The 17,520-nt window shown below is 38.4% G+C and overlaps 2 protein-coding genes and 1 non-coding gene across 9 annotated transcripts in view; 1 reads left to right on the top strand and 2 right to left on the bottom strand.

The window, feature by feature from the left end:
• ARNT (aryl hydrocarbon receptor nuclear translocator) overlaps positions 1-17,520 on the top strand; it is a 67,852-nt gene that overhangs the window by 39,889 nt on the left and 10,443 nt on the right. For all 7 annotated transcript variants that reach the window (XM_034654218.1, XM_011225148.3, XM_011225152.3 and 4 more), the window contains 7 exons: positions 1,448-1,550; positions 2,998-3,063; positions 3,458-3,543; positions 5,056-5,132; positions 9,700-9,834; positions 12,082-12,156; positions 16,487-16,638. In XM_034654218.1, coding sequence (XP_034510109.1) covers positions 1,448-1,550; positions 2,998-3,063; positions 3,458-3,543; positions 5,056-5,132; positions 9,700-9,834; positions 12,082-12,156; positions 16,487-16,638 — 694 coding nt within the window. The remainder of the gene's footprint in view (positions 1-1,447; positions 1,551-2,997; positions 3,064-3,457; positions 3,544-5,055; positions 5,133-9,699; positions 9,835-12,081; positions 12,157-16,486; positions 16,639-17,520) is intronic.
• The window catches only part of LOC117801049 (40S ribosomal protein S3a-like), a 33,340-nt gene continuing 29,260 nt past the window's right edge, over positions 13,441-17,520 (bottom strand). The window contains exon 2 of the mRNA XM_034654224.1: positions 13,441-13,792. Within this exon, the coding sequence (XP_034510115.1) occupies positions 13,582-13,792 (211 nt within the window). The 3' untranslated portion in view covers positions 13,441-13,581. The remainder of the gene's footprint in view (positions 13,793-17,520) is intronic.
• LOC117801307 lies at positions 14,194-14,383 on the bottom strand. Its single transcript, XR_004623824.1, has one exon. It is a non-coding gene; the product is annotated as a U2 spliceosomal RNA (small nuclear RNA).

Here is a 17,520-nt window from a genome sequence, read left to right as displayed (position 1 = left end):
TTCTTAAACAACTCTGGAAAAAAATTTAAAGTGAAAGCAAATCAAAACTGTTAATTAAGGGAGGCCTGGGTGGCTCAGTTGGTTGAGTGTCCCAACTCTTGGTTTCGACTCCGATCGTGATCTCAGAGTCTTGGGATTAAGCCCCGTGTCAGGCTCCATGCTGAGCCGGAGTCTACTTGAGATTCTCTCTCTCCTCCTCCCTCTGCCCCTCCCTGGGCTTAAGCACACACGTGTGCACCCGTGTTCTCTGCCTCTCATTAAATAAATGAGTAAGTAAGTAAATAAACAAATAAAATCTTTTTAAAGACTGGTAATTAAATACAAGAAAGTCCATTATAGTTTATTTATACTTACTTAAATTCAGTTAATTAACATATAATGTATTATTGGTTTCAGAGGTGGAGGTCAATGATTCATCAGTCTTACTGTATCACTGCCTTTCTTAATGTGCATCACCCAGTTACCCCATCTCCCCCCACCCCAGCAGCCCTCAGTTTGTTTCCTATGATTAAGAGTCTCTTGTGGTTTGTCTCCCTCTCTGATTTTGTCTTGTTTTATTTTTTCCTCTCTTCCCCTATGATGCTGTTTTGTTTCTTAAATTCCACATCTGAGTGAGACCATATGATAATTGTCTTTCTCTGATTGACTTATTTCACTTGACATAATACCGTCTAGTTCTATCCATGTCATTGCAAATGGCAAGATTTCGGTTTTATTAATTGTGTTTTCGTTTTCCCTTCTTTTAGGTCTTCATGGATTTCATATTTCTAGTTCTTTTTTCCAAAAGTTGCTATTCGTTTCTTTTTTTTTTTTTTTTCTTTTTAAGATTGTATTTATTTCTTTGACAGAGAGAGCACACAGCAGGGGGAGCGGCAAAGGGAGGGAGAAGAAGGCTCTCCACTGAGCAGGGAGTCTGATGTGGGACTCGATCCCAGCACCCTGGGATCATGACCTGAGCTGAAGGCAGACGCTTAACCAACTGAGCCACCCAGGCGCCCTCGCTGTTCATTTCTATATAATAAAGGGAGGCACAGTTTTGGCTGGAGATAGATATTGTGTTACTATAGCATACAAAATTATTTGTTTTTAAACAATAACATTCCCTCAGTGTGCATGTGTGCGCACACATGTATGTGCATGTGTATAAAAATGAGACCCAAGAATATAGCTGGGCCTCTTGCTTGTGAATACTACTTTCCATTCCCACCTTCCTTTCTTGCACAAGGTTATCTCCAGTCCTGCCTTTGAATCTAAGAATAACATTCATTAATGGGAGTTGAGGTATTTTGGACTTGAAAAAAATCCATCCCCTACTTGTCCTGTTCTTTTATAAGCAAGGAGATTGGACGGCATGAATAGGGTATTTATCTTTGCCTCCAGTGTCTCTCCTGTCCCTTTTCACCACATACAAGAACACACTCCAGACTATTTTTCACATCATTTTCAGGGCGTATCCTTGATCTGAAGACTGGAACAGTGAAAAAGGAAGGTCAGCAGTCTTCCATGAGGATGTGTATGGGCTCAAGGAGATCATTTATTTGCCGTATGAGGTGAGTGTCAGGCTGAGGACTGTGATTTGATACAAGAAAAATTAAGAGCAGGGGGTTTGAATTCTGGTTAGGGGAAGTAAACTTAAATCCAAGCTCTAGTTGGATTAAATTTAACTGTCAAGACCTACATGGATTATAATAGAATAAAGTGTTTGATAAGGGAACTAAAAATTTAATGAACTCCTCCTGTGCCAGATATTATAAGAGACTTATTACTGTCATCTCATTTCCCACATCTGTCCTTTGGGGTTGAATTCATGGTTACTATTCTGCTGTTTAAAAAAAAAAACAAAACTCAAAATTAACTTCCCAGGATTACATAGATAAGGTCTGGTATAGGATTTTATTTTAATCTGGAGTAGTTGGATTCCAAAACCTGTATTTTTTCCCGGTACATCACAAGACAACATCCATGTACTCAGCCCATTTCTGCATTTTTCTTTTTTTTTATAGAGTGTTGATACTTTCTTACATCTTTCAGTTAGTATTTAGTGTTTATAATTATAAATTATACTTTTTTTAGTATTCTGAAGAAAGATGGTGGTACATTCTACATAGGTAGAAAAGATACCTCTTAAAGTAGCAAAGTAAGTTCAGGTTGTACAGTGGAAATTACCTACATTGTACTGAGAGGATGCTTATTAGAAATGATGAGTAGGATATTAAGAAAGGTTTCCTGAGAGTTATATGGCTTACTGGTTTAGAGTAACTTCTGAATCTAGACTACTAGGGTTGCCACTTACTATCTTCTGAGACCTTGAGCAGATTACATGACTACTTTGTGTTGTGATTTTGTCTAATATTGGGAATTATATTAATATCAACCTCATAAAGTTGTTATAAGCATGAGATAAACATATGTAAAGATGCTTAGAATAGTTCATGGCACACATTAAACTCTAAGTTTTATCCGTTATTTTAAAGAAATGAGCTAAGGAAGGTAGAGAGGATGGGAGAGAATGTCCCAATATGTGGGCACGGCCTATGTAGAGACATGGGCAAGAGTAAGATAATGATAAGGAAATGTAGCAAATAGATCGGGTTGTGGTATAGAACAGGAGTCTGCAAACCACAACTCTTTATTTGTAAATGAAGCCATAGGAACATAGCCATGTGCAATTGTTTACATATTGTCTATGACTGTTTTCATGCTCTGATGGCTAGTTGCAACAGATTGTATGACCCACAAAAGCTGAAATATTTAGCATCTGGTCCTTGATACAAAAAGTATACTGACTCCGATGTAGAGAATTTCTGCCATTGAAGAGTATGTGAAACATTTTGAACTTCAAATTCTGGGCAGTTACAAATTTAAAAATATCAAGCCTGACTTCTGTATCTTTCTGTGTCTAGTTGTATTCAGAACCCTTTTTTCTGGCTGTTAATGGATGGGAGTTCTTTAATAGCACAGCTTACTTGCTTTTAATCTCTCTGTTCTTTGAAACAGGTGTGGCAATAGCTCAGTGGACCCAGTCTCCATGAATAGGTTGAGCTTTGTGAGGAACAGATGCAGGTGAGATCCTAAACAATGAAAAACCAAAGGGATGTCCACGTACCTCTAGAGAGCACCACTTTTTCAGCTATTTTATTGTAGTACTTTCTTCAGCAGCCCTCACCTTCATCCTTCACTTCCCAGTTACTTTTTTTCTGGCAATGTTTTCCTGCACTTTTACAACTTCTTTTGTTCATCTTGTGTAAAGAAGTTGCCCTACTACTTTACCAACTTTCATCTTGCTACAGTACCTTTCTGCTTCTTTACTTTGTCAAGGGTCAGAGATATTGGTAGTCACTTTTGGGTGGGAAAGGTAAAAAAGTAGTCTGTTTTCTAAATATCCAAGAGCTAAGCCAGCATTGCCTTTTAAATGTTACCTGGTGGGGTTTTCTCCTTACATATGTACTTCTTCTAGGAATGGACTTGGCTCTGTGAAGGATGGGGAGCCTCACTTTGTGGTGGTCCATTGCACAGGCTACATCAAGGCCTGGCCCCCAGCAGGTAGGAAAGTTGGATTTCTCCCATGGTGCAGCAGGTTTGTCACAGAGTCTGAGAAAGCTAGCTAATATTTACCATGTACCTAGTATGTGAAATGTACTGTGGTGTAAACTATAAGAAAATAGGAAAGAAAAAGCAGGCTCCTGCCTCTCCTTTATATTCCAGCTGGGGAGATGGATTACTCAGACTTGAAAATGATTCAGTGTTAGCTGTGTCACAGAATGCAGTTTTTAAGCGTGTAGATTCATAATAATATATCTGAATACCTATTTTCTAAGTATGTGTGTGCAAAGAAACAATTGGCATTGAGTGCAGTTAATTTGGGAAAGCTTTTTAAAGTCGGAGTATCGCTGAGGGAGAAGAGGGAAATGACTTAATTGTAGTAACTTATAAGTGGGATATTCTCTTAAAAGTCTTTCAAATCAAGATGTGAGCACATTAGCTTTACTAGAACTTGAAGTCAAACAGAAAATGTGAGAAGGGTGGTTGGGGTACAGGGATCAGCCTTTTAAACTGGTTTGTCAGAATTTCCAGATCTTAGCAACTTTATTACTTCCCTGCTGGATGGGTATTATTGAGAAGTGGGATTGTAAGGAGAGGTACACTAAGAGAAAAGGGAGGCAAGGTGGTATATTTGGGGAAGAGATTAAACTTTGTATTTGGAAAAACCTGGGTTTGATTCTGGCGTTGTTACTTACTAATGGTATAACTTAGGGTAAGACACTTGATCTTTATCAAAAGAACCCCTCAGTTTTCTCATCTATAATTTGGAGATAATATATCCCATGTAGAGTTATTTTGAGGATTAGAGTTCATGTAAGAAAAGCACTTAGCCCAGTGCCTGGCATATAGTACGCACTCAATAAGTGGTAGTTAAATGTAATTAAGAAAAATTAATTTTAGGTGTAATGACATTTGAGCTTTTTAGTGTATATACTGAATAAACCATACATTTGCCGTATTATACATGGTCTTTTATACTTCTCTGTTGCTCTCAAATAATATATTTCTTGGTAAAAAGATGATATATATGCAAAGACTAGAGAGAAAATGCAACCTTTTTCCCTTTCCACATACAACATTGAAACTTTGGCTTCTCTCTTTTCCAAAGGACATAAGTAACTATTGATGTTGGTTTAATTTCATTTTTAGTTGTTTGCTTATTTTAAAACCGCAAGTTGGGCCAGACCTCTGTTCTCTGCCCGTGGAATAGTCCTAGAATAAATGACTGTCTTCATATGTTTGGTTTGATCAGCATAGTTTTTTCGAATACTTTGAGTGGGACTTGTACTCTGTAGTTTATTACAATTAATATGGGTAAAATATATGAATTAATGTATGTAAAAATACTTAAAACATTCTGTGCAGTTGTTTATCTTTATTCTTATCATTCGGCACTCTTATTTTATACCTAGTCTCTTCATACCTACATGTATTTTAAATCTTTTTCTATCTGAATTGAAGGCAATTGAGTTTGAGATCCCTCTTAAACCTTTTAACTTCATCTTGCTGAAGGTGTCTCCCTCCCAGATGATGATCCAGAGGCTGGCCAGGGGAGCAAATTTTGCCTAGTGGCCATTGGCAGACTGCAGGCAAGTATGAATTTTCCACATCTATATCATCTATTTTCTTTCCTTTCCTTTTTCCTTTCTTTTCTTTTAGTCTTTTTTGTACATTTTTTTAAACTTTAATTCCAGTGTAGTTGACATCTGGTGTCATATTAATTCATTAGCATATTTGTTATATGAGGTGTACAGTATAATGATTAAGCAATTCTTTTTTTTTTTTTTTTTTTTTTTTGTAAGAGAGGGAGAGAGGTGGGAGCAAAGGGCAGAGGGAGAGGAAGAGAGAGAATCTTAAGCAGGCTCTACACCCAGTGCAGACCCCGACGTGGGGCTCGATCTCATGACACTAGATGATGACCTGAGCCGAAATCAAGAGACGCTTAACCGACTGAGCCATCCGGGTCCCCATTAATTCAACACAGCTATACATTACTCAGTGCTCATCATAAGTGTACTCTTGGGTGGGGGGATGGGTTAAATAGGTGATGGATATTAAGAAGGCCACTGTGATGAGCACTGGGTGTCGTATGTGAGTGATGAATCACTAAATACAATACCTGAAACTAATATTACACTGTATGTTAACTAACGAATTCAAATAAAAACTTGCAAAGGGAAAAAATGTACTCAGTCTGCTTCACCTACTCTATGCCCAGACCCACCTCCCCCTGGTAACTATCAGTTTGTTCTCTATAGTTAAGAGTCTGGGTTTTTCTTTGTGCTTTTTTTTGTAAGTTTGTTTTTTGAAGTCCACATATATGTGAAATGGTATTTGTCTTTCCCTGACTGACTTATTTCACTTAGAATTATATACTGTCCAGATCCATCCATGTTGCAAATGGCAAGATTTCATTCTTTCTTATGGCTGAGTAATATTCCATTGTATATATACACATCTTTATCCCTTCATCTGTTGATGGACACTTGGGCTGCTTCCATAATTTGGCTGCAGTAAACATAGTGTATGTATCTTTTCGAATTAGTGTTTTTGTTTTTTTCTTCTGGTAAATACCCGGGAGTGGAATGACTGGATCATATGGTAGGTCTCTTATTAATTTTTTGAGGAACTTCCATACTGTTTTTACAGTGGCTGCCTCAGTTTGCATTCCCACCAGCAGTGCATGAGAGTTCCTTTTTCTCCATACCCTGGCCAACACTTATTTCTTGTGTTTGTTTCTGTTTTTGGTTTGTGTTTTATTTTTAGAGATTTTATTTATTTATTTATTCATTCATTCATTCATTCATTCATTCATTCATTCATTCATTCATTCATTTATTTATTTGAGATAGTGAGCAAGAGAGAGAATATGAGCAGGGGCGGAGGGAGAGGGAGAAACAGACTTCCCTGCTGAGAAGGGAGCCTGATGTGGGGCTTGATCCCAGGACACTGGGATCATGACCTGAGCCGGAGGCAGATGTTTAACCGGCTGAGCAACCCACGTGCCCCACCTTTCTCTTTATTTTTTGCATACCTATTACTGGATTAGTTTGTGGTTACCATTAGGTTTATGTATTACATCTTATGCATATAGCAGTTTATATTAAGTTGATGGTCACTTATGTTTGAACCCATTCTTTATTCTTCTTCCCTCCATGTTTTAGGTATATTGGTGTCATACTTTACACCCTTTTATTTTGTGAATCCCTTGACTGATTTTTATAAACATATTTAATTTTACTAGTTTTGTGTTTCCTGCTTTTCTTACTCCTACTTATGGTGTCAAAGATTTCCCTTTAACATTTCTTATAGGGCTGGTTTAGTGGTCATGAATTTCTGTAACTCTTGCTTGTTTGGGAAACTTTATCTGTCCTTCTGTTGTGAGTAATAGCCTTGCTGGATAGAGCATGCTTGGCTGCAGGTTTTTTACTTTCAGCACTTTGAATATATCATTCTACTTCTCTGTTCTGCAGAGTTTCTTCTGAAAAATCTACTGATTATGTTATGGTTTTCCCTTGTATGTAACTGTTTCTTTTTTCTTTCTGCTTTTAAAATTCTCTTTTTATCTCTACTTTTTACCAGTTTAATTACTATATGTCTTGGTGTGGACTTCCCTAGGTTGATTTTGTTGGGGACTCTCTGTGCCTTTTGTACCTGGCTTTCTATTTCCTTCTCAGATTTGGGAAGTTGTCAGCTGTTATTTATTCAAAATATTTTCTACCCCCTTTTCTCTCTCTTTTCCTTCTGGGATCCCTATAATGTGAATGTTCTTATGCTTGCTGGTGTCACTGAGTTCCCTAAGTCTGCTTTCATTTTTATATTTTTCCTTCTCTCCCTCACTCTCAAGCAGGCTTGATTGCTTCCCATTATTCTGTCCTCCAGCTTGCTGATCTGTTCTGCTTCCTCTAGTCTATTTACTCCATCTAGTGTATTTTGAATTTTAGTTATTGAGTTTTTCATCTCTGATTGGTTTTTGTATGTTTTCCTATCTCTGTTAAGGGTCTCAACTGAGGTCCTCCATTCTCTTAAGTCCAGTGTACTTTAAATTCTCCATCAGGGATATTATTTATCTCTGTTTTGTTTAGGTCTCTTGCTGTGATTTTGTCCTTTTTCATTTGGAACCTATTCCTCTGTGTCCTCACTTTGTCTAACTCTTTGTTTCTTTGTGTTAGGAAATTCAGGTACATCTCCTGCTCTTGAAAGTAGTGGCCTGCAGTGCAATGTCCCCTGTTCACCAGAATCTGGTGCTTCAGGGGTGTCTCCTATGTGTGTTGCATGTGCCCTGCTGTTGTGGCTGAGCAGCTTTTGCGTTTAGTCAAGTCGTCTGCAGTGGCTCTCTTTGTCTGTTGTGGGCAGGGTTTGGTCCTTGTATTGTTAGTGGGCCAGTCTTGGGCTGCCGTGGGCTTAAGTTGAGTCAGACCAGGCATTTTGCAGATATAAGTAGCAGTGAACTACAGGAGAATGCAGGGGTGGGGTGCATGGTGTTAGCAAGGTTTGCAGGGGTCTGCTATGGGAGGAGACCTGGAGTTGCAGCCTGGCTGGAGGGGATGTGCCCACAGGTGTATGCATGGGTGGGGCATGCAGTTAGCAAGTGAAGTAGTGAGTGTTGGTATCACACTGGCTTCTGCAGGTGTCCGTGTGTTTGTGCCAAAGGGGGGCGGGCAGGGGAGGGAAATGGCACCAGCCAGCTCCTTTACTACTGGAGAATTTTTCCAGTACTTCCTGCTTCTCCAGCACATGTTCTGAAATTAGTAAACAAATCTCCCTCCCGTATGCCCCAAGTGATTTTCAGAGTGCTGCTTCTATGCTGTATTTCCATGGGGCTCTTTGTTGTGCTCTCTCTTTAAGGGTGGGGACTTAGTTTCCTCTTGCCCTCCCAGCTTTCTCATGAGCCTGCTAATTTTTAGTGTTCCAGGTTTTAAGCCCTGCTGTTTGTAAAAATTCTTGAAATTCAGCCCCTCTGGTTTCAAAGCCAAGTGTTACTGGGATTTGTCTTCCCTGTGGGGACTCCCTGGTATGAGAGTCTGTTTCTCTCCCTTCTCTGTGCCCACAGAGTCCTCCCTCCTGCAGACAGTCCATGGGGCCTTTTAGTGGGTCCATTTAGCTCCTGACTGTGTCTCTACTCTTCCTGCTGTCTTCTCTACATTTAGGTGTGGAGAGTTTGTTCTGCCAGTCCTTGGGTCCTTTTCTGGGTTATTTACACTGATGTGGCTGTCATCTAGTTGTTTCTATGGGGCAAGGTAAGCTTAGGGTCCTCCTACTCCACCATCTTCCCCGGAAGTCCTGTATCATCCCTTTTAAATGAGAAGAAATCTCATTCAGGACTTACTCATGTTATTTTTCTTTTACTCTCTGAATACAAATGAATTCTGTGAAACTCCAGATTTTGGGAAGAACATGGCATTCATAGTTTGCTTCTCTTGGATAGCAGAAGCTAAAAAGGTTGAGAGAGGGAGGGAGATCTTTTCCCCTTGTCTTTCATACTGTGAACTTCACAGTGCTGAATTTTCTATTTCTAACTAATTTCTTCTGCTCCTATACAGGAGGAGAGAGATTTTTTTTTGGGGGGGGGGAGATTTTCTTTATTTGTCAGAGCACAAGCAGGGGAAGCAACAGGCAGAGGAAGAAGCAGGCTCCTCATTGAGCAAGGAGCCTGATACGGGACTTGATCCCAGGACCCTGGGATCATGCCCTGAGCCAAAGGCAGATGCTTAACTGACCGAGCCACGCAGCTGCCCCAGGAGAAGAGAGATCTTTTCATTTTATCATTACATGACTAGAAAAGTGGAATTATTTTTATTCTTCTCATAAAATTAGATAAGTTTCTTGGTTACTGGGGACTAATTTTCCAATCTGAATAATGAACACAGCCTAGCTAAATGAAAGTAGGTGAGTTTTGGGTGGAATGAATTTTTATCTTTCTTCACAAAGTTGGTAAAGAGTTCATATGTGAGAGTGGAACTAGTGAGAGTGGGAGTAGTTCTCTTGCCCTCCCTGATTTTGATGGTCATGTTTTTTCTTTCTGGATGAGATGTGGAAGCTCAGAAATCCCTAAAATTGGGAGCCTCATGTCTATGTATATGACCATGATGAGATGGAAAATGCATCTGTAAAGAATGGTATCATTTTATCTTGTTTTTATCTCTTTACTTTCAGGTAACTAGTTCTCCCAACTGTACAGACATGAGTAATGTTTGTCAACCAACAGAATTCATCTCTCGGCACAACATTGAGGGAATCTTCACTTTTGTGGATCACCGCTGTGTGGCTACTGTTGGCTACCAACCACAGGTGAAGAGCTGGAGCTGTTACACCACTGATGCTTAAGCCTGTTTTCCTTTGGCTTTGTTAAGATTATCCAATCATGTATTCCAAAATAGCCAAAACATATCAGGCCTAGATCAGAAAAAGAGATGATCCTATTCTGTTTGTAGCTAAATTTATTCTCAGGTTTCTACCAATGTTATTCATCCAATGTAGAAAAATATGGCTGCTTTCACATGGGAGCAGTAGGCATGAATATGTATTTATTTTTTGTTAATGATTCTCATACAGATAATAATGCAAAATTGTTCATTTTAATTAGCTATAATTGTATGACAATTGTTAGATAATTTATGTAATCACTTGGGTTAGGTACCATAGTAACCCACAAAATATGCAAGTTTGGCACTGGTTATTATGATTTTATGGAGATTTCTCATTCAGCAGAGCAAGTAGCTATACCAGAGTTGAAAAATAAATCATTATACAAACCTTCAAAACTGTATGGCCAGGACAGACTTCTGGCTATGGCTCTGTGAAGAAGTTGGTAAAAAAGAAGTCTTGAAAAAGAATAGAGTCGGAGGATTTACACTACCTGATTAAACACCTGTTATAAAGCTGTTGTCATCAAGGTAGTGAGTGTGATATCAGTGTAAGGATACATGTATAGATCAATAGACCAGAATAGAGTCTCGTTTCACATTTATGGTCAACTAATTTTCAACAAAGATGTCAAGACAATTCCGTGGGGAAAAGATTCTTTCCAACAAATGGTGATGGAAAGGTTGGATATTCCCCCCCACACAAAAGGACGTAGGCTCTTACCCCATACCATAGACAGAGATCAACTCAAAAACATAAATGCACAAGAGCTAAAGTTATAAACCTTCTGGAAGAACATAGGAGATTATCTTTGTGATCTTGAGTTAGACAAAGATTTCTTCTATGATGCCAGAAGCATGGTTCACAAAAGAAAAAAACTTACAAGTTGGATTTCATCAGAATTAAAATTTACCCTCTTAACAGGACATGATTAAGAAAGTGAAAAGACCATCCATAAACTGGGAGAAAATATTGCAAATCATATATCTGAAAAAGGATTTGTATCCAGAATATACAAAAGAACTCTTATAGCTATTAAGATAAACAGTTAAAAAAAAAAAAAAAGCAAGATTTGAATAGACATTTCACCAAAGAAGAAACAGGAATGGCATATAAAAAGATGCTCATAATGGGGCGTCGATGATCTTGGGGTTGTAGGTTTGAGCCCATTTTGGGTGTAGAGATTACTTAAAATCTTAAAAAAAAAAAAAGATGCTTGTCATCATTAGTCAATAAGAAAGTGCAAATTAACACCACAGTGAAATACCATTGTATGCCCACTGGGATGCACTTAGTGAGATAACACCATCGGTCCACTATACTCAAAGTGTTGTAAGAACGAGGAGAAATTGCAACTGTTATACATTCTTGGCAGACCTATAAGATGGTATAGCCACTTTGGAAAAACATTTTGGAAAAATGGAAAAATAGTTTTGTAAAAAGTTAAATGTACACTTAATCCCACAACCTAGCAGTTCCACTCCTAAGCATTTACTCAAGAGAAATGAAACCTATGTTCACATTAAGAGTTATATACAAGTGTTCATAGTTGTATTATTCATAGTAACCCCAAAGTGGAAAAGCTATAAATGTCCATTAACTGGTGAATGGATACACAGCTGTGATATATCCATGTTAGAATACTGCTGAGTAATAAAAAGGAATATTTGACTGATACATGCAACAACATAGATGAGCTCCAAAAATCTTAAGTTACATGTAAGAAGTCAGACCCAATAGACTACATATATGATTCCATTTATATGACATTTCTAGAAAGGCAACACTAAAGCAGAAAGCAGGTCACTGGTTGGCTAGGAAGTTGGGAGCAGGTGTTGACTACAAACAGGCAAAAGGGAACTTTGGGAGCAGTGGACATTTTCTGAAACTGCATTTGTGGTAATAATGGTGGTTGCACAACTGTATAAATATGTTAGAGGCCATCAAATTGTAGATTTAGAGTGAGTGAATTATATGTGTACATTAGACCTCAAATCTATAAAAATGCAACTAAAATAAATATATAATGTTCATATTCTTTTTTTCCCCCCTCCACACTTACTATAATCCTAGGCTAGAGATAGGAGAAATAAAATCCAAGTCATTTGCTAATAGGCCAGGAAAGTTAGATGATCATAAGTGTCCATTTTACTCTTCTTTTTTCACTTTTAGGAACTCTTAGGAAAGAATATTGTAGAATTCTGTCATCCTGAAGACCAGCAGCTTCTAAGAGATAGCTTCCAACAGGTAACTTTTTCCCCTGGTTTGGATCTGAATAATATTTTTATCTAATATTTGATATTATATTAATTCCTCAAACATTTATTGGCTACTGATTGAGTACTGTGACAGGCATCATAATCTTATGTTCTTTAGTACAAAACCTGTATTTTTAAGGAACAGAAAAGGACCAGTATTTTGAAACTATGGGTAATGTCCAAGATATTTTGGCTTTGGCTACTCACTGTCCTGTATCCAGCTAGCTGTAACCAAGAGACTCTTTAAAGTACTTAAAATATTCTAGGCCTCACTAAATTATGGGTGGTGGTAGAAATAATTGTTTCATGGTTCTTTTCTAGATCAGTAAGAGTTAACTCTTCACAAATAAGATTTTTTATTTGTCACCAGTGTCTAAATTTTAAACAGATTTATATACTGGTAGCTCATATCCATCAGCTTGTTCAACTTTAGCACCAGTTTTATCCCCAGTGGCTTTTCCAGAGCTAATACCGTCACTCTGAAGCTCCATGAGCTTTCCCATTCAAACTTGGGCTTCTTCAGCATTTTTACTTTTGTTACAAAGACATCGTGGAGTGGACAGATTGTCACGCCTTTTCTATGTCTTTTCTGATGCTGTCTGGAATCAGCTTATTGACCACTTCTTACAAGTCATTTGTCTACACCTCTCAGGTCATGATTTCCATCATCATTTTCCAGATTTGGCAGACTTCTTGGTACTGAGCATAGGAGGTCTCCTGAATCTGATTGTTGCATTTTTTTAGTAAAACCAACACAAAATAAGGGCCCCCAGGTGGCTCATTCGGTTAAGCGTCAGACTCTTGATTTCAGCTCAGGTCATGATCTCAGGGTTGTGAGATTGAGCCCTGGGTCAGGCTCCTTATTAAGGAGTCTGCTTGAGATTCTCTCTCTCCCTCTGCCCCTCCCACCCCTGCCACCCCATGTGCACACATGCACTCTCTGTCTCTCAAATAAAAAATAAATCTTTTTTAAAAATTCTGTTAAAACCAACACAAAATAGACCAGCAAATAACCATTGGTAGTCTTAACATCAACATGAGCTTCATGGTTTGCTGTATTTTGACTTTGGAGCACATTTTGTCACGGGTAAGATCCATGCCTTGGAAATTAGGCAGTTTTTGCCCTGAACATCCTCAATAATTAGCTTGAATTTTCTTTCTTTCTTTTTTTTTTTTTTAAGTTTTTATTTATTTATTTGACAGAGAGATAGAGCCAGCGAGAGAGGGAACACAAGCAGGGGGAGTGGGAGAGGAAGAAGCAGGCTCCCAGCGGAGGAGCCTGATGTGGGGCTTGATCCCAGAACGCCGGGATCACACCCTGAGCCGAAGGCAGACACCCAATGACTGTGCCACCCAGGCGCCCCTAGCTTGGATTTTCTAAGTGCAACTTCATCATTCTGCAGATCGGCAAGGCTCACTTCAGAAACACGATCCTGAGGCCATCAGATGTGATTTTGGTTCCTTGAGTTCTCACGACTACTGTTTTTCCAGTATTTCTTATATTGAGCATAGCTGGTGCCTTCACATCGTACCTGTTTTTCTTAGAAAATGGATCAACCGCTTTCTTCTTGGTTTCCTTTTTGCTGCCTTTAATTAGGCACTTGTTCTTGCCATCCTCCATGACACTGCTCGGGAAGCCAAAGGCAAGAGTTAACTTTTAATTGTAAGTTTTTTTTTTTGTTTTTTTTTGTTTTTTTTATCTTCCTAAGAAACTCAAAAAATAGTCAACTTAAGTACAAGAAAGCAAAACCTAGGAGAGGAAATCACTGAAGACAGAAACGAAAAGAAAGGAAAAATGAACAAAAACCTTTCCACCATTGGCATAATCATATTTCTACTCATGCTCCTCGTACAGTGTTAAGAAGACCATGGTGCATATATATATACCTCCCCCTCCAGGAGGCGGGACACAAGCCACCTGCTCAGACACTCACTGGGAGGCAGAAACATTCCAATGCATACAGTCCCACGTGATATATTTCCTCTGCAGCGCAAGCTGACTTCAGACACCTAAGTATTCTCCCTGAGGGAGTGCACCGTTCCTGGAGATTTTGTAATACCAGTTGACGCATGGAGTGGATGGAGCAATCTCCTATTCCATCTCACTGCTCCAAAAATCCATTTAATATATTGTCCTCTGATAGTGGACATATCAGATATTAAACTGATATGAACAGATACTACACTTGATCTTAGCCAAAAGGCCAAGAATAAACTGACTCTTTGTTATTTTCAGGCACCAGATTCTGAAAAGACCTGGTGAATTTAATTTCAGTACAGGTTTGGCTTTAGGAAGCAGTTTTTTATATTAGACAAATTTCCCTCTTTAGCCTCAGTAGTGTTCTTACACAATAGGTATAATAACAGTACTTCAATTCAGACGGTTATTGGGAAGATTAAATAAGATAATGCATTTAAAACACTTAGCCCAACTTCTAGAGAAAATCAGAGGATGGCAGTAAAATGTCTTCTCTTGAGTCCTCAGCATTACCAGTTCCATGCACTCAGCTGCAGCTCACAGAAGAATCACATTTTGTGTATGTGTAGGCTCAGAAAAACCATTCTGAAAAACTATTCTGACTTCTGTTGAATCCATTCAAAACTAAGGACATGGACCTTCAGCAGTGTGAGAAGATATTGTACAGTGTATTTTATTTATTTATTTATTTTTTAGGGTTTTATTTATTTATTTGACAGAGACACAGCCAGTGAGAGAGGGAACACAGGCAGGGGGAGTGGGAGAGGAAGAAGCAGGCTCCCAGCGGAGGAGCCTGATGTGGGGCTCGATCCCGGAACGCCAGAATCACGCCCTGAGCCGAAGGCAGACGCTTAATGACTGAGCCACCCAGGCGCCCCTGTACAGTGTATTTTAAATTCTTGAAATTTCTAATTCTGACAACTTTTGGCCACAGAGTATCATTTTATCACTTCTGGAAAATGTTTATTCCAAAACAGCTTTAATGACGCCTATATACTCTACATAATCTCGAAGTTATTAGCTTGTTTTCTTTTTTTCCTCCTCCATTTTGGTTACTGCAGTGCTGTGTTGCACATTTGATTTGTGAAAGGTGTGTGTGTGTGTGTGTGTGTGTGTGTGTAAAATGTGCCATTTTTTATTGCTAAGTGAAGTATGTCCCATTTTCTGCTATAATTATTTCTCAGTCAGCTTTAATGTCAGCAGTTATTTCCACACTTAAACAATATAAAGTGTAGGTATTTTGAAGCACTGGGCTTATACCTCATTGGAATAGATATATAGCTTAGTAAGCAGGTTTCAAATCCAGTACTTAGTTATGTACAAATGTAATTATATTCATTCTGTATATATTACACAGTGAGCACATGTGAGAATTAAAGACCGTCTAGTATTGTTTAAATGAAAACGTTCATATCTCATTTCTTTTTTATCATGTTAAATAAATGTTGATGTTCTTTTTTTTTTTTTTTTAAAGATTTTATTTATTTATCCAACAGAGATAGAGACAGCCAGCGAGAGAGGGAACACAAGCAGGGGGAGTGGGAGGAAGAAGCAGGCTCATAGCGGAGGAGCCCGATGTGGGGCTCGATCCCATAATGCCGGGATCACGCCCTGAGCCGAAGGCAAACGCTTAACCGCTGTGCCACTCAGGTGCCCCATATAAATGTTGATGTTCTTAAAACAGAAAATCACATAGCCCAGTACTTGACATTTGTAACTACAAAATAAATGTTAGCTGCCAATCTTATTTTTTTATTGTTAGGGAGGGAGGTCAAAAGATTAGTTTCTAGTCTTATGAAATAGAAAATTTTCTTTTAATCTAAATAATCTAAAATTATTTTAAAAAACAAAAGCAAAACAAGACTAAAGCCAATTTAGTTTTATTTGTAGAAACCTCCATGGGTGCTATGAAAACAAATTCTCAAGTTTGGGGGGAATACCTAGGTAGGATTGAGGAGTAACATGTAAGCCATTTCAATATCAAACTACAAATTTCTACAGTAGACTTGTAAAGCTAGATGCACATATCTTTAAGGGACTTTCCAAGAGAAGTGGGGGAAAACAGACTTTACTTTTCTGGAAAAAAATTGTTACTCCTGTTTGACATTGACTAGAGTGGTCAGATAGCTGCTTGGGACTCTGAGAAGAAAAATAAATATACCCCTTCATTATTTAGTGCTTAGCTTTCACTCTGCATGTTGTTTCATCAGTAACATTGAAAGAGACTGGTACTTCAAAGACAGTACACATGAATCTTAGGTTTCTAGAAATGGGAAATTTAAAAACAAATTCTAAAGAAAATTTTTTGTGGGTTTCACTGATAACATGAAAACTTTTTCAGGTGGTGAAGTTAAAAGGCCAGGTGCTGTCTGTCATGTTCCGGTTCCGGTCTAAGAACCGAGAATGGCTCTGGATGAGAACCAGCTCCTTTACCTTCCAGAACCCTTACTCAGATGAAATTGAGTACATCATCTGTACCAACACCAATGTGAAGTATGTACCATAAAGGCCTTTTCCAATGTTGGGATTTCTTGTGGACCAAGTCTGCTTAGTCTTATCAAGCTGTCTCCTACTCTTCTGCTTCCATAGTAGTAAACACCATTAGTTTGAAGTTCCTCATCTAACAGCTTACTATAGGATTTAGGGTGGTTCATCCATATAGAATGAGATTTTTAACAAACAGTACTTTAGAGAGTAAGTTCTGAGATGTGAAGGGTTTGTATTTCAGTTTTATGCTTCAACTCTTTCTAAAAGGGATATTGTTTTATATACCAGTTTATTGCTCTGTTCTGGTATGATTTTCGTCTCGAGCAGGTGTCTGCAAACTCTTTTTGTAAAAGGCCAGATAGTAATTATTTTAGCTTTGTGCAGCATATGGTCTCTGTTGAATTATCCAGCTCTGCTCTTGTAGCGTGGAAAGAGTCCTAGACAAATGGAATGAACAAAGATGGCTATGTTCCAACAAACTTTTATTTACAAAAACAGGCAATGGACTGGATTTGGCCCATGGACCGTAATTTACTTTAGAGCATGGCTACATCCACTCTTGTTAGTTTCTGTTCCTTGATTCCTTTCTGTTTGAGCTTTTCTTCTCAGCTTTGTGAAAACCAGTTTTATTGCGATAGGTTGCATATAACCATGTAGTACACCCAGTTAAAGCGTAGTTTTTTTAGTATGTCACGGAGTTGTACAATCTAATCTCAGTACATGCTCATTTCCCCTAAAAGAAATTCTGTACTCATTAACAGTCATCTTCCCCATTCCCTAAGCCCTGTATGACAACTAATCTATTCTCTGTCTATAAATTTGCCTATTCTAGACATTTCATATGAATGGAAGCATAATAATACATGATTCCTTGTAACTGGCCTCTTT

The sequence above is a fragment of the Ailuropoda melanoleuca genome, chromosome 2 (genome assembly GCF_002007445.2).
Source record: "Ailuropoda melanoleuca isolate Jingjing chromosome 2, ASM200744v2, whole genome shotgun sequence".
Lineage (NCBI taxonomy): Eukaryota > Metazoa > Chordata > Mammalia > Carnivora > Ursidae > Ailuropoda > Ailuropoda melanoleuca.
The sequence above is the reverse complement of the archived record's forward strand: the minus strand, read 5'-3'. Positions and strand labels throughout refer to the sequence as shown.